The 15,481-nt window shown below is 39.7% G+C and overlaps 1 protein-coding gene across 1 annotated transcript; it reads left to right on the forward strand.

The window, feature by feature from the left end:
* Window positions 1-4,445: 4,445 nt before the first annotated feature.
* On the forward strand, window positions 4,446-15,479 carry cse1l (CSE1 chromosome segregation 1-like (yeast)). Its single transcript, XM_005941085.3, has 25 exons — window positions 4,446-4,566; window positions 5,384-5,476; window positions 5,633-5,775; window positions 6,279-6,380; window positions 6,466-6,611; window positions 6,704-6,794; window positions 7,342-7,449; window positions 7,635-7,727; window positions 7,815-7,982; window positions 8,069-8,198; window positions 8,316-8,381; window positions 8,545-8,747; window positions 8,853-8,937; window positions 9,140-9,201; window positions 9,311-9,447; window positions 10,827-10,930; window positions 11,045-11,142; window positions 11,236-11,386; window positions 11,478-11,686; window positions 11,947-12,044; window positions 12,158-12,243; window positions 12,333-12,414; window positions 12,793-12,939; window positions 14,478-14,709; window positions 14,834-15,479. Exons 2-25 carry the CDS (start codon window positions 5,392-5,394, stop codon window positions 14,921-14,923), a joined length of 2,916 nt encoding a protein of 971 aa, XP_005941147.1. The 5' UTR covers window positions 4,446-4,566; window positions 5,384-5,391; the 3' UTR covers window positions 14,924-15,479.
* The last annotated feature ends 2 nt before the right edge of the window (window positions 15,480-15,481 follow it).

Consider the following 15,481-nt stretch of genomic DNA (forward strand, 5'->3'; position numbering starts at 1 on the left):
GTGAGGAATCATCCATTTAAAACACATTTGTAAGTCATGTTTAGTTGTATCTAAACATGATTTCTGGGACACTAAGGCCAATCACAGACTAATTTGGCCAATGGGGAAAAAATAAATTAAAAAAATAGAAATTGATGCATATTTTTGCATATCTTATTTGTGTGGCATAGGGTTATGACCGGTGTGGCGCAATTTACCTGCAGAAAAGTAACGTGGACCTAATGTTTAACATCGGAATCACTTTTACGGTAGAACAAAGAAATTAGCCACAGTTGCGTTAATAATATGCATATCTACTGCTGTCCCAGGTTTGAATGTTAGTCAAAATGGAGAGATATTTGACAGTTATGAAAAGAAAAACGTGTTGCATCTGAGACAAATGAGGCAAGTGCCGATAACTAGCCAAAAAATAAGCCAGGAGAGGCACTGAGCCAGGAGCTCATACTCTCTGGAGCTTTAAATACGGTGTCAAGTATGCTCGATGAGATGAATGCTGCAAATATTAAAGGCTGTCCCTCTCTCCAATGACACAGTTGCAAGGCGCATATGTGATATTTCATGTGACACTGAAGAACAACTCATTGATGCGCTGAAGGACAGACTTTTTGCATTACAAGTAGGCTACAGACAGCAACAAAGACTGTCTGTTAATTGCTTATGTGTGCTTTGTCATGTCAGAGTCTCTGTGTGAGGATTTGCTTTTTTGCAAGTATGTCTCAAGTAGAGTGACAGCTGATGAGCTCTTCAAGCTTCTTGACTGTTAGCTTACAGAACATGACCTTCAATCGGACAACTGTGTGAGAATTTGCATGGATGGTGGACAAACTATGGCAGGGAAAAAGAAGGGGTTGCGCGCACTTATCAAAAAAGTCTCACCAAATGCGCAATGGACACGCTGCCTGGTACACAGAGAACCCCTCGCATCGAGGCAGATTAACCCCGAACTCAAGACTGTTTTAAGCAACGTTGTTGCTGTGGTGAATTTCATGAAAACAAGACCCCTCAGCGCACAACAGTTTACCGCACTTTGTGAAGACATTGGAGCTGAGCATGTAGCTGTTTTGTTTCACAGTGAGGCAAGGTGGCTTTAGTGAGGTAAAGTGTTGACACGAGTCTTTGAGCTCAGAGAGGAAATTCTGATGATTTTATAGGAGGAAGGCATGCATGAAGTTGCAAGCCAGTTTAATGATGAAGTCTTTCTGATGAAGCTGGCCTATCTCATCGATATACTTAAAAAGCTTAATGATTTAAATCTGCAGCTTCAAGGTAGAGGCAAACATCCAGGCAAACAAAATCAGTGCATTCACTTGAAAACTTGAGATCTACAGCAGATGACTTGATGAACAAAATGTTGATTCCTTTGAGAATCTGATCAACTTTGCCGAACCCAGTGAGCTGGGAGCTAGCACAGTGATCTTGTGTTTTAAAGAACACATCTCTTCCCTGAGAGCATTTTTTCAGAAATTCTTCCCAAACAACAGTGCTCAGTATGCCTGGGGGAGAGATCCATTTAATGCATCTGTACCTGATGATTTTACCAGCTCATCAAGATCACCTCTGACTCCACACTCAGGCTGAGGTTTGCAGCTCAGACACTGAGTGAATTCTGGCTGGTGTGGAGAGGGAGCATCCACTCATAGGACAGAGCTGTGGACATTCTGCTTCTGTTTGCCATGTCCTATCTCTGTGAGATGGGGTTTTCTGCTGTTGTCTCACTGAAAACAAAGCATAGATCCAAGCTGAACATTAAACATGATTCGAGAGTGGCAGTATCAAGCCTGCAACCACGTTTTGAAAAGCTCTGCAGTGAAAAACAGGCACACTGCAGCTACTAAGAATGAAAAGTATTAAGCTCTTACTAAATTATATTTTTTCATCTCTGTTCGCAGGTTTCTGGATTTCATTTTTAATAAGACTAAAACTGAACTTTATTTTTGCGTTCCTTTTTTGTAGAAGTGGTGCAGACTAATGAAGCAGTCTAGTGACAAAAGTCACAAATAGTTGTTTGAAATGAAAGTTGTTCATTTAAAACAAAAATTACTGAAGAATTCATTGTGAATGAGTTTGCTATCTAAATAAAGATGCAACTAGGATTTTCTGTCATTCGTTTGTTTGCATGGGGCGTGAAAACATTTCTTCCTGCCATGTGGGGAATGATGTAAAAAGTTTGAGAACCACTGATCTAAAGTATGACTAAAGTTCAGCCTGATTAATATAAATGTCACTGACGATTACGAATATTTTGGAAAACCAACATTTTTACCACTCAGTTGATGTCTTTCTGTTCAACAGCTCCTTTTCTAGACTTGTAAGAGTTTGATGTAATGTGGGGAGTGCTGGTCCCGACCCTCCAAGACAGTAAGAAGCAAGCAGAAGGAGAAAAACCATAAAATTATTTAGAAGCTGATTTAATCCTTAATGGCTGTGCAGCCGTTTTAATTTACAACACAGAAGGTCAATGCAGACCTCATACATCCAAATTAGACAATCACATATAATATTAAAAACACCATCAACTACTGTGTCTGCGGTATTGCCACTGTTTAGACCTAAAGACATATGTGTTTTAAAAAAAGAACATCTAATTTAAATATAATCATTACATCCTTGTCAAAAGCTAACTTCTAATATATAACGTTTCTAATAAGCACAATGACCAAACATATGGCAGTGTTTATAGGCACAAAGGCAACAGCAAAATGTTTCAACTGTGGAATTCAATTATTTGTTTGGAAGGATGAGCTAAATTACTTTATTTTCAACTATAAAGCCAATTTAGACTTTAACCAATTAACAGGCCATTGATCTGATTTATGGCTTTGGACTTTCACAACAAAACTTGTATCGAAACACATTTTTAACAAAACAAATACTATTATTATTATTATTATTGTTGTTGGTTAAAATGCAATTAAACAGAAATATTTGTTGAATGTAAAAACAGTATGCTTCTGTTGCTAAAGAAAGGCTAGATTTGACATTAATAGGTACCACAGATGTTCAAAAGCACCCACAAAGCATTAAAATAATACAGGAGTTAAGAATATAAAGTTCATATGTTATAAAAGTTCATATGGCTTGAAAAAAAAAGCCCCCAGCCCTAACAGCTGCACCTTCCGAAAAGCTTTGTCTGCCCTCTTATCAAGTAGCTGCTGACTTTTCTATTTCAAACAATCAATAAATTTCACGGAAGGATTTTTATATGAGGTTTTTAAAGCTGTGGGGTTAATCTTTAAGTAACACGAGCCGAAGCTAAACTAACACTAGCTAGCAAGCTGTTTATAAACCTGGTGTTAAACTGAAAGAAGGCACAAAACAGTTTGAATAAGAGTAAACATTTACTCAGCAAATCAGTGTATCACGCAAAGAATCACAGCAATGCCAACAATAATCTCTTGAGCTGAAGCTTCTCCAGCTGAACCCAGGTTTGCACAACACATTCCAGAAAAATATGTGGGCGCCATGAACATGCAGACTGATCTGTGCGAGGGAGGAGGAAAGCAGTGACATGGCATTTTCAAACCATTTATCCTTCCCACTGGGAAACAAAATTTCCAACTTAGTTTTTCAAATTTAAGACAACTCACATCAGCTTTCTGAATAAAAAGTAGTGGTGACTTACTTAAACAAATTGATAAAAAAAATCGTGTTCAGTCTACTTCATCTTATGTTTGTGGCCTTAAATTTGTTTTCAAATTTTAAAAATGTAACACATACATTTAATTAGTGCCGGGTTTTGTCACTGGTTTCTATAATCGATTCGATTCCGATTCACAAGGTCCAATTCCATCCTAAAATCCACTCGATTCGATTCAGTTTTGAGTCAGTCAGAAATACTATAATTCTGATTCATTTATCGGTACTGACACTTTGAGATGGGAAACTATATCTTGAAGTATACCGAGAGAGAGAGAGAGAGAGAGAGAGAGATGTGCAGGAAGTGTGATTTTATCGTGGTGGAAGCAAAACAGCAAAAGTAAGAGGGGATTAATGACGATATTTATCAAATGTGAAGAGTAGTTTTGATCTTCTTTTGCTTCTGATTCAGTGAACTTTTGTTGGAGCATCAGAATGAGGCTTCCAACCCCGACGGCATGTCAGTAGCCTACGTGCCATTGAGTGACAGCCTACATCTCACTGATGCGTCGGGTCCGCGCATTGTGTTTATATCTTTTTGCGGAATCCGTTTACCTGCTCTCATTTGTTGTTTTAGCTGTTTGGTGGTTGTTGGAATTCAGGCATTTCTGGCATAATACATTTATATTTAAAAATAGATTTAGGATTTAATGAATCTATGTTGCGTTATTCAAGCCAAAATTGATTTTTTTTAAACCCACCCCGACTTCCACCTCAACAGGAACATTGTAAATAACCGTTTAGTGCTGCTACACTTAAACCTAGACAAGGGGCGTGCCTTACGACGTTGGCGTGACATCTGCGCTTGCGCAGTACTCTAACCGCGCAGTTCCTTTTACTCAAGGTATTTGAAAGCTGGCTCGGGAAGCGGTACGTCTGTACGACTTGTGGTGGCTCTCCATCCCATCCTAAATTAAACTAACTATCACGGTAAGACGTCCCACTGCTTTAACAGTTGTGGTATTCAGTGACAGTTAATTCAGTGTCTGACATTTGTTACGGTTCAATAACTTAAGAGGAAATTTATATTGTTCGGAAATTAGCTAACTTTATGGTTAGCAGCAAACACATTAGCAAGCTAGTGCTAACTGTAGCTGGATGACTTGGACAGGACCGGCTGCTGGATCAGTCTATTCACTGGAATCGAGATCCTGCTTTCCATCTTGCTTTGAATATGCTTTTTTCCCCCTTTTTGCTTTGTTCGGGACGTGATGAAATGGTTTAATATAACGTAGACCTTGCATACTGTCCAATACATGCGAATCTGCGACGGCCATGTGCTTATATTAAAACTCGCAGGAGACTAGACAGCCTTTAGCCTGCTAGCTCAGACGCTACGCCGCATAAACCGATCTGGAGTCAGCAGCGGTGCCAAATTATGGCTACATTACCTCAATCTGGCATTGGCAGTCTATAGTGCTTAGCTGCTACCAGGCTAAAATGAATGCATGAATGATTTAGCCTAGCAGACACACTGTAAACTTAGGAGTCAAGAGTTAAGTTGGGTTGTTAGAGCAATAAAACGGCTTTCAATCAAACCAAGTCAAATTACGTATGCACATGGGAACTTTTATGTTATTTTGCTGGAAACAATGCACAGGTTTTAAGGCACTGCTAAAAATGTTGTAGATTTAGTTAGATCGTTACATGTTGTCAACCTATATGAGGTACTGCATTTAGTCTCTTGCAACGCACTTTTTGTTTTTCAGTAATTTACTCTTTCAGTCTTTTTTCCACTCCCTTGTAGTTTTGATCATGGAGCTGAATGATGCTAACCTACAGACCCTGACTGAGTTCCTAAGAAAAACCCTCGACCCAGATCCAACAGTCAGACGTCCTGGTAATACACTCTAATGACAGCTTGCATATCAAAAAGGAGTTTACAATGAATGTTGTTGTTCACTTATTTATTGAGCTATGAATAATTTATTTACTTCATTTACTCTAATATTTACTCTAATACTTCCTTTGCAACATTTTTTTTCCTCCCTTACAGCTGAAAAGTTTCTTGAATCTGTAGAAGGAAACCAGAACTATCCACTGTTACTTCTCACGTTGCTGGAGAAGTCCCAGGACAACGTGATCCGCGTCTGTGCTGCTGTGACATTCAAAAATTATATAAAGAGAAACTGGAGAATTGTGAGTCTTGCTGAATAACAGCCTAATTGAAAGTGTTTTTCTCTGCACATGTTTAATATCTTTGAATAGAAATACACTGTGTTATCATTGAACCCAGGTCCATTTGAAATTGTTAGAGTTCACTTTTGTTATCTGCTTGCTAAACTGAAAGAAACAGTCTCCTTTGTCTCTCCCATGCACATAAAATACCTCAGTGTTAGCAGTGTGGCATAAGCCCTTCAGCTTCGCAGTCCAGGGGTGGGGGCAGTTAAAAATGCATTGCCATTCATTTACACCGGCATGGCACTACATAGGCAGTGTATTAAGCACTTTAACAGCACAGTATAAAGCTGATAGGTTGTAGTGATCTAGATTAAGATTTTTTCCTCTTTATTCCATTAATAATTGTTTTGATTTTGTCATGTGTCTGCTGAGGTTCTCGAAAAGTTTGTGTGTAATACAATTTAACACCTGTGAGCAGGTTTGTTTATGCTGGCCTAATTCTGTGGTTTGTTTACTCACAGGTTGAAGATGAACCCAACAAAATCTCTGATCCTGACCGAACGGCAATAAAAGCAAACATTGTAAATTTGATGCTGAGCAGCCCGGAACAGATTCAGAAACAGGTGCGTCCCTAAAAAGTGTACTTTAAAGCAAAGGAAGAATATCCATAAATTCACTCCTACTCATGTGTCCAATCTGTCTTCACAGTTAAGTGATGCCATCAGCATCATTGGACGTGAAGACTTTCCACAAAAATGGCCAGACCTTCTAACAGAGATGGTGACTCGCTTCAGAAGTGGAGATTTCCACATCATCAACGGTGTGCTGCGCACTGCACATTCACTCTTCAAGAGGTAGAACTCTCTTCTCAGTGATTTTAAAATCTTTTATGAATCTGTTTTCATAAAACAATTTAATGTGTTCTGCACCTTTTCTTCTTTTTAAGGTATCGCCATGAGTTCAAGTCAAATGAGCTTTGGTCTGAGATAAAACTGGTTCTGGACACATTTGCTCTACCTCTGACTGAACTATTCAAGGTTTGTTATCGCAATTAAACCAAATGTTATGTAACACATAACACGTAACACATAACATTGTGCTGCCTAACACATAACCAAATGTTATGTGTTACATAACATTTGGTTATGTGTTAGGCAGCACGGTGGCATGGTGCAAGAAGGTCCTGAGTTAAATTCCACCATCAGGCCGGGGTCTTTCTGTGCGGAGTTTGCATGTTCTCCCCGTGTTTGCGTGGGTTCTCTCCGGGTACTCCGGCTTCCTCCCACCGTCCAAAGACATGCAGCTTGTGGGGATAGGTTAATTGATTAATCCAAATTGTCACTAGGTGTGAATGTGCGAGAGAATGTGAGTGTGAATGGTTGTCTGTCCCTAAGTGTTAGCCCTGCGACAGACTGGCGACCTGTCCAGGGTGTACCCTGCCTTTCGCCCTATGACAGCTGGGATAGGCTCCAGCGCCCCCCGCGACCCTGAAAAGGATAAGCGGAAGCGAATGGATGGTTATGTAACACCTAACAAAATAAAACTTTTAAACAAGGTTTAGGAATACATCTGTCTTTGTTGCAGGCCACAATCGAGCTGTGTCAAACTCATGCTACAGATGTCAATGCCTTGAAGGTCCTCTTCTCATCACTCACACTTATCGCCAAGCTTTTCTACAGTCTTAACTTTCAGGTCAGTTCTTTGAAATAATAATATATAAAAAAAAGAATTTAATGTAGTTGTATAGTAATTATTGATAAATCAGGATAGTTACAAAAAAGGTAGCACTACTATGTTGCCAGTAACATCTGGTTAGCTTCAGTCTGTTTAGGAATTTATGCATGTGCACTGCAAGTAAACTCTGCCGTGTCACACAGGACCTTCCGGAGTTTTTTGAGGACCATATGGAAACCTGGATGACCAATTTCCATGGCCTACTGACTTTGGATAATAAACTTTTACAAACAGATGTGAGTTATCTTCTCCTTTACATTTACTGCAACATAGTTTAATCACTTATTGCAAAAGTGTTTCTGACATTTGTGTGCGTCTCCCAGGATGAGGAGGAGGCAGGTCTCCTGGAGCTGCTGAAGTCTCAGATCTGTGACAATGCGGCTCTTTATGCTCAGAAGTACGATGAGGAATTTCAGCCATACCTGCCACGCTTTGTTACTGCAATCTGGAACCTTCTAGTTTCTACTGGCCAGGAAGTCAAATATGACCTGGTGAGAACAGTGAGACCTGACTGTGTTTCTGTTATTTTTGAAGTTCACTTAGCCCATACTTACAGTTCACCTTGTCTTTGTTGCAGCTCGTAAGCAATGCTATCCAGTTCTTGGCATCGGTCTGTGAAAGGCCACACTATAAGCATCTGTTTGAGGACCAGAATACACTCACAAGCATTTGTGAGAAGGTCATTGTGCCCAACATGGAGTTCAGAAGTAAGCCATCAAATTACACCTGGAAGTGCTTAGAGATTCAGGGCGCTGCTTGCTTGGATACACACATGCTTATGTGCTGAGTGTCACTGACCAGATTGACATTTAATGTCGGATTAGGTGCTGATGAGGAGGCCTTTGAAGATAACTCAGAGGAGTACATCCGAAGAGACCTGGAGGGATCTGGTAAAAATGCATCACCATCTCTTAAATTAAATTTGAATGAAAAAAGTTTTGCTTTTTACTTAATTTAAAATTATCTTAAAAACGTATAATGATGTTATATAGTTGTTATAAAACATTTTATCAGAATGCTTGATGATAATCCTATTTTGCCATCCTTTCTCAGACATCGACACTCGCCGTAGGGCTGCGTGTGATTTGGTGAGAGGACTTTGTAAATTTTTTGAGGGACCAGTCACAGCAATCTTCTCCGGCTACGTGAACTCGATGCTGGCCGAGTACGCCAAGACACCTCGGGAGAACTGGAAACACAAGGATGCTGCCATCTATTTGGTCACATCGCTGGCATCGAAAGCCCAGACACAAAAGGTGTGGTTGACATACGCACTCCATAGTTATTGAATTTGATGTATATCATATGTAACTGCTAAAACATTTGTGTTAAATGTGAAATCCTTTATCTTATCCAAACAGCATGGAATAACACAAGCCAACGAACTGGTGAATCTGACAGAGTTCTTTGTGAACCACATTCTCCCTGATTTAAAATCCCCCAATGGTAAGAAAACTGCTAATACTTCACATCTTAATGTGCCAATGCCTGTGCGATACAGCAGTTTCTTCACATTTATTCCTCTGTAACCAGCTGGATGATAGAGATACTATTCATTTTGAGATCCTAAAGATTTTGAGATATTGTGTAAATGTTCTGCCATTTACAAACGAAAATATGAATTTTCTTCATGTCATTTTCATTGTAGTTAATGAGTTCCCAGTGCTGAAGGCTGATGCCATCAAGTATGTCATGATCTTCAGAAGCCAGGTATGACTTCCTGCTTTTTTTCCTCCCCAATGACCAGCTCAGTTTCAGAAAAAAAAAATCCAATACTGAGAGTGCTTCTATCTTCTTTTTTTTTTTTTTTGCTCGTTAGCTTCCTAAAGAGCAGCTGCTGCAGGCAGTCCCTCTACTAATAACTCACCTGCAGGCAGAGAGCACAGTGGAGCACACTTATGCTGCACATGCTTTGGAGAGACTGTTCACTATGAGGGGACCCAACAACACAACACTGTAAGTATCAAATAATATTGTAACACATAGAATAATAATTATCATCTTTGATAGAAATGTAAGGCAAAGTTAATGGAACTTCTTTCCATCCATGTTTTGATAGGCAACACAAAAGGCCAATTATAGTGACAATAATGCTGAACCAGTCATGTGGCTGGAATAGAGCCATGTTGGGTTAAATTGATGCATGCAGCACAGAGCATAGGAGAAGCATCTGGCAGCAGGACGTGTTACTGTAGCTGTATGCCCCAGTATGTTGAAAGTGTGAGAGGGATAATAGAAAAAACCGAAAGTAAAAAATGTTGATTAAAACTCGAGCAATGGCGTTACCAAAAAAGACACCCCAGCAGACACGGCCCAAGGCTCAAAACGCCGAGAACAAAGGGAGGTCAGAGGACTGCTGTGGGGATGTTTTGGCTTTTTAACCCGAGAAAGGAGCAGAAAAGAGTGCACTGCAAATTGTGTTGGTGCAAATTGGTTATAACACCAATTGTTTTTAAGCAGTGCCATCTTTAGTGCACACACAATGCAAGACTTTATAGTCCCATTTTGTCCATCGCCATTTCTTGAGTTTAAAAAAACAACAACAAGTGATCCAGAACATAAATTTAAATGAGTGGTTAATGAGTTGGACTGATCTATGAAATAAAGCTGCATGTTAAAATCAGCATATAAGAAGGTTTCCATTTCCCAAATGTAACACCAGAGTTTCTACAGTTGTAAAAAGCCTGCAAAAGTCATGGACATTTAGGGTGGAGCATTTTGGGGAAAATCCTGGAAATGTCAACCCTAATTCTGTGGGGAGATTAATCAGTTTTCATGGCCTATGGTGTGGATGTAAGTTTGCACAATGCCAGGAAAGAACAGATTTTAATGTGTTGCATCATGTTTGGTGATAGTTAAAGGTAACTAACGTCAAACTAGGGACTGTTTTGATCATTGTTTGCTGAGGTAAAGCTTACAGCGACTAGTTATCAGCTCACTACTCAATACTCACTGTTTTCTGAAGTCTGTACTGAAGCCTTAATAAGAGTTTCTGCCATCAACATCTTGGTATCAAAAACAGATGTGATGAGGAAGAGTACATGTACAATTACAGGTCTGTTATAGCCGCAAATGTATGTCAAACCCTGTTAGTGAAGTAAATTTTAATATTAACTTAATTTTTTCCTTTGCAATAAAGAGCATTTATTCTCATTAGAATGTTGTCTCAATCATTAAAGGGGAAAACTGTGTATTAATCCTGTAATGTTGTGAGCACTCATGCCTAGTAGTGGCTATATTGCCTGTTAGTATCGTTTTCTCCATCCATTTAGTATTAAACTGTAAGATGAAAGGATTCCAAAGTGCAGTCAGTCTTCTTCTTTGTGTGTTATCAGTATCACTGCTGCAGAGATGGCACCCTTTACTGAACAGCTGCTCAACAACTTGTTCAAGGCACTGGCTTTTCCTGGTTCTGCAGAAAATGAATACATTATGAAAGGTGAGCCTGATTTGCCTGTTATCTAAATGCTCCTCACTCACTGTCACACGAAGTCCAAAGTTAATAACATAGCCTAATTGTGCATGTTAATTTTTTTCCGTTTCATTTTCAAAGCCATCATGCGCAGCTTCTCCCTGCTGCAGGAGTCCATTGTTCCCTACATCCCTACGCTGATTGGTCAGCTCACTCATAAGCTTCTCCAAGTCAGCAAGGTAACACAATGTTTGTTAGTACTTATAGATACAGATAGATTTGTTTTGAGGGGAAACGCATCAAGTATTGAAAAATGTTTCGTCTGCTTTCAGAATCCCAGCAAACCTCACTTTAACCACTACCTGTTTGAGTCCCTGTGCCTGTCTGTCCGCATCACCTGCAAGGCGAACCCCGCTACAGTCAGCAGTTTTGAGGAAGCACTCTTCCCCGTCTTCACGGAGATCCTCCAGAACGATGTTCAGGGTACGTCAGTTATTTAAGTGTAGATTGTGTTAAAACACAGTTGGTGCCTCTTTAGGGACAACTCAACATCTTTATCCGTCTTCTTTTGCAGAGTTTCTTCCATATGTGTTCCAGGTGATGTCTCTCCTCCTAGAGATCCACTCTAACTCTATTCCCGCCTCCTATATGGCCTTATTCCCTCATTTGCTGCAGCCTGTACTTTGGGAACGAACAGGGAACATCCCCCCTCTGGTGCGCCTCCTTCAGGCTTACCTGGAGAAGGGAGGTGAAACTATTGCTAGGTCTGCTGCTGATAAAATAGTGAGTATGGCACAACCTCCTCCTCCTCCTTCACTGAAATTTCGTGAACAAATACTTTTAAATTTTATATTTACAAGTTATTTTTTTAAAATATTTATTTATTTTTGGCCAGAAGATGACTAATTTAAAATCTAGCTCAACCGAGTACTTTAATTGCTAATCAGTAAAATAACTATACATGTTTTCTTCTGATTCTCGTTTTCTTACTCTGCAAAAAAGATGGCATGTTTTTCTTATTGTTTGTCGACTTTTTTCCTCAGCCTGGCTTGCTTGGAGTTTTCCAAAAGCTTATAGCATCCAAGGCCAATGATCATCAAGGATTTTACCTTCTCAACAGTATCATAGAGCACATGCCCCCGTAAGCTGATAAATCTTCTCCTCAGTGGTTCATTTCTAAAGTGTTGTCTTTGGCAAAAAATGTTTAGGTTTTTGTTTTTTGCTGTTGTTAATGTTTTCCCTTTCTTTTGCCAGAGAATCACTCATTCAGTACAGGAAACAGATCTTCATTTTGCTCTTCCAGAGGCTACAAGGTTCCAAAACCACCAAGTTCATCAAGAGTTAGTATACCATTACCATTAGCAACATTCAAGCTTTAATCTACTCCAGCAGTGCCAGCGACTGAACCTTTTTATCTCCCCTCTCATAGGTTTCCTGGTGTTTGTCAATTTGTATTGTGTCAAATATGGAGCTATAGCACTTCAGGAGATTTTTGACAGCATCCAGCCAAAGTAAGTGTTCCAAAAAAACCAAACCCCAAAACAAAATGTTGTTTGATCCATCAGTTGCACAAAAGAAGCTACAAGTTCTGTTGATAAGCTAATTTGATGGCTTTCAAACTTACTGCAAAGACGCACAATTTTTGCTGATCTATTTTAAAAGTAACACTTATGTCAAAACTTAATTAATCATGCACCTCTTTTAGTTTCTTCACTAGCTCTGGTGCTTATAGAAAAATTAAAACTATAGTTGACTGAAGTGATGACATTGCAAAGTGTGTGTGTGTGTGTGTGTGATTATAGAGTGCAGTAGTTACCAGTAGCTGTAATTTAATTTCAAACCAAAGACCGATTTGAAAGTGTATTAAATTCACTGACTTTGTGTTGCAGAATGTTTGGTATGGTGCTGGAGAAAATTGTTATTCCAGAGGTTCAGAAGGTGTCTGGACCAGTCGAGAAAAAGATCTGTGCTGTTGGCATTACAAAGATCCTCACTGAGTGTCCTGCAATGATGGACACGGAGTACACGAAACTCTGGTAAGAAAACATGAAGCTCGAACATTTAAAAACTTTACACAGCAGCAATACACACTTTTCATTTACACTGCCTGAGATTGAAGTGGACAGTGTATCATTATATTACAGTAACCCAAAATCAGTTAAACTTCAGGGATGTCAGCTTGTCCAGTTAGGAACTATAAACCGCTCTGAATCCACTTCATCTGCAAAGAGAGCAGGTTCACACTAGGGCTGCCACAAACAATTATTTTGATAGTCGACTAATCAGATCATGCATCCCCTGGACATAAAACGTAAAGTTTATTGCACCAGCATGCATCTGCTCTTATGTAACTATCATTAGCTTACAGGTTAAAGTGTTTAAGGTTTGTGCTAACTAAAAAGACTAAAAAGATAGTTTATTAAACCTTTAATGAAATTTGCAGATTGTCTCGGTGGAGTTTAATAAACTCAGCCGTCTGCTCCTTGCTATCTAAAATATAACAGGACACTGGAGTATATTCTACCATCTCACACTTCTGTTTAATCCCTTCTCTGTTTTCTGTTTATTCAGCTGTGTGAAAATTATAACTTTAATCTCAGCCAACCGTTTTCTCAGTAAAATACTGACAAAAGCCAAACAAAAATATTTTTAAGTTATCTAAGTGTTTAACCTGAGTAGCAGAAGATCTGAGCGGGGATCTGAAAACAATGTGCCGGGAGTTTGTTCTCGCCGGCTCTAGTGAGGCTTGAACCCCCGGCTAGCTATCGAGCTAGTGGGTAACAGGTGTCTCCAAAAACATCGGAGCACTTGTGCAAAAATCTGGTGTCTTAATAAACCAAGCAGATATTTAAAGTTCACACAGCTACATTCTCACCTGAAAATAAGTTAAAAGTTTATTTTGTGACCAAGAAAGAGTAATATTAAAACTCAGTAGCTGCCACCATTGTTGGAAACTGGAAATGAAGGACAAATTTGGAGGAGTCTTTGAATTTGGACAGCCTTCCTTGCGTTGCTGTAACGTAATCGGCCAACAAATGTGGCCTCCAAAAGATGCGGCCCCTGAATTTGGACACGCTACGATACCGGAGACTCATTTTTCTTCTTCGGGATTTAACAGCAGCTGGCATCCTTGTACATGCAGTGCTGCCTTCTTCTGTTTCAGTCAGTTATTACACTCTTAAATCCTGCTACTTATTCCTGCATCTTTCAGGATCTTACAAAGCTTCAGATGACTATTAAATTAATCTTTGACGATTTTGATAGTTGACATTATCGTGACTAGTCGACAAATTGTGGCAGCCCTAGTTCACACTGAGCACATGAGTCTGAAGATGCTATGGGAAATAATGGGCTCCTTGCACTTCAGGTGTTCTCTGGAAAATGCCAGATGATGCTGGGATGTAAGCAAAGGTCCCACTAAAGGATTTGGGACCACAAACACGCACACGTAACCCACAGCACTCCTCCTGTTCCTCCTTGGGGAGATGGCTGCTGGGAATATTACATATTAGTAGATACCAATGTTTATTTGTTGTCCTGAGTAAAACAAAGACGAGTTATTGTATCTCTTCAGGACCCCACTGCTCCAGGCCCTGATCGGTTTCTTTGAGCTTCCTGAAGACGACAGCATCCCAGACGATGAGCACTTCATTGACATCGAAGACACACCGGGTTATCAGACTGCCTTCTCACAGCTGGCCTTTGCCGGGAAGAAGGAGCACGACCCAATTGGAGATGCTGTTGGCAATCCAAAAATCCTGCTGGCCCAGTCACTGCACAAGCTTTCTACTGCCTGCCCTGGAAGGGTAAGTTCACATATGCAGGCAGTTTTGTTCTTCTTCTGGTTTGATTCAATGTGTTTGGAATCCAAGAATTGTCACTCTGGAAACCATATTGATAAACATTGTACCCCCCTCCCCCTCTGTGCAGGTTCCTTCAATGCTGAGCACGAGTCTGAATGCAGAAGCTCTCCAGTTCCTGCAGGGCTACTTACAGGCGGCTACTGTGCAGCTGGTTTAAAACCAAAGCAAAATCTCAGTACCCTGCAGGAATAGCCACAATGACCCCCCGGTCATATGACAGACCTGCTTCAGTTGAACTCGAGACCTGAAAGTTAAATGGATTTACCAGAGAAGTAAATTTTGCCTGAATTCAGGGTGTGTACTCCAATGGAAGTCATTTTAAGGTTTTTCTTTTAAGAAAAGGAAAAGGAACACGACCAAAACTGAATTACTTTAAGATATCTGGGCCTTTTTCATTTCATGTGATAAAGGCTAACAAGGATTTGAATGTCAGGTTGTGAAGCACTTACCAGTTTATTTCAAAAACATCAGCAACAGCAGCAGATGTAAAAATAAATAAAAGAAATTGAACGTGTGGGACGCTGAACATGTATTTCAAACAGGAGGGTTTAAATCATTTCTTTTGTATGTTTGACTTCCTTTTTACGGTTATGAGGCTGTAGTCTGTGGCTCAAACATAAAGCTTAATATTTTTCTGTTGCATGTTTCCCTTTATTTGTTAATGTCTTTGTTTCTGCACTGTTTGTTAATGTGAATAAAAAGAGGCACTTGTATG

The sequence above is a fragment of the Haplochromis burtoni genome, unplaced genomic scaffold (genome assembly GCF_018398535.1).
Source record: "Haplochromis burtoni strain Fernald_Lab_line unplaced genomic scaffold, NCSU_Asbu1 Contig_177, whole genome shotgun sequence".
Classification (NCBI taxonomy): domain Eukaryota; kingdom Metazoa; phylum Chordata; class Actinopteri; order Cichliformes; family Cichlidae; genus Haplochromis; species Haplochromis burtoni.

Bases quoted from the DNA above. Each gene is read 5' to 3' on its own strand.
- cse1l (XM_005941085.3), top strand. From the start codon at position 5,392: ATGGAGCTGAATGATGCTAACCTACAGACCCTGACTGAGTTCCTAAGA. The intron at 7,728-7,814 runs GTGAGTTATCTT...TGCGTCTCCCAG, and splicing joins ATAAACTTTTACAAACAGAT to GATGAGGAGGAGGCAGGTCT. The intron at 12,940-14,477 runs GTAAGAAAACAT...GTATCTCTTCAG, and splicing joins ACGGAGTACACGAAACTCTG to GACCCCACTGCTCCAGGCCC.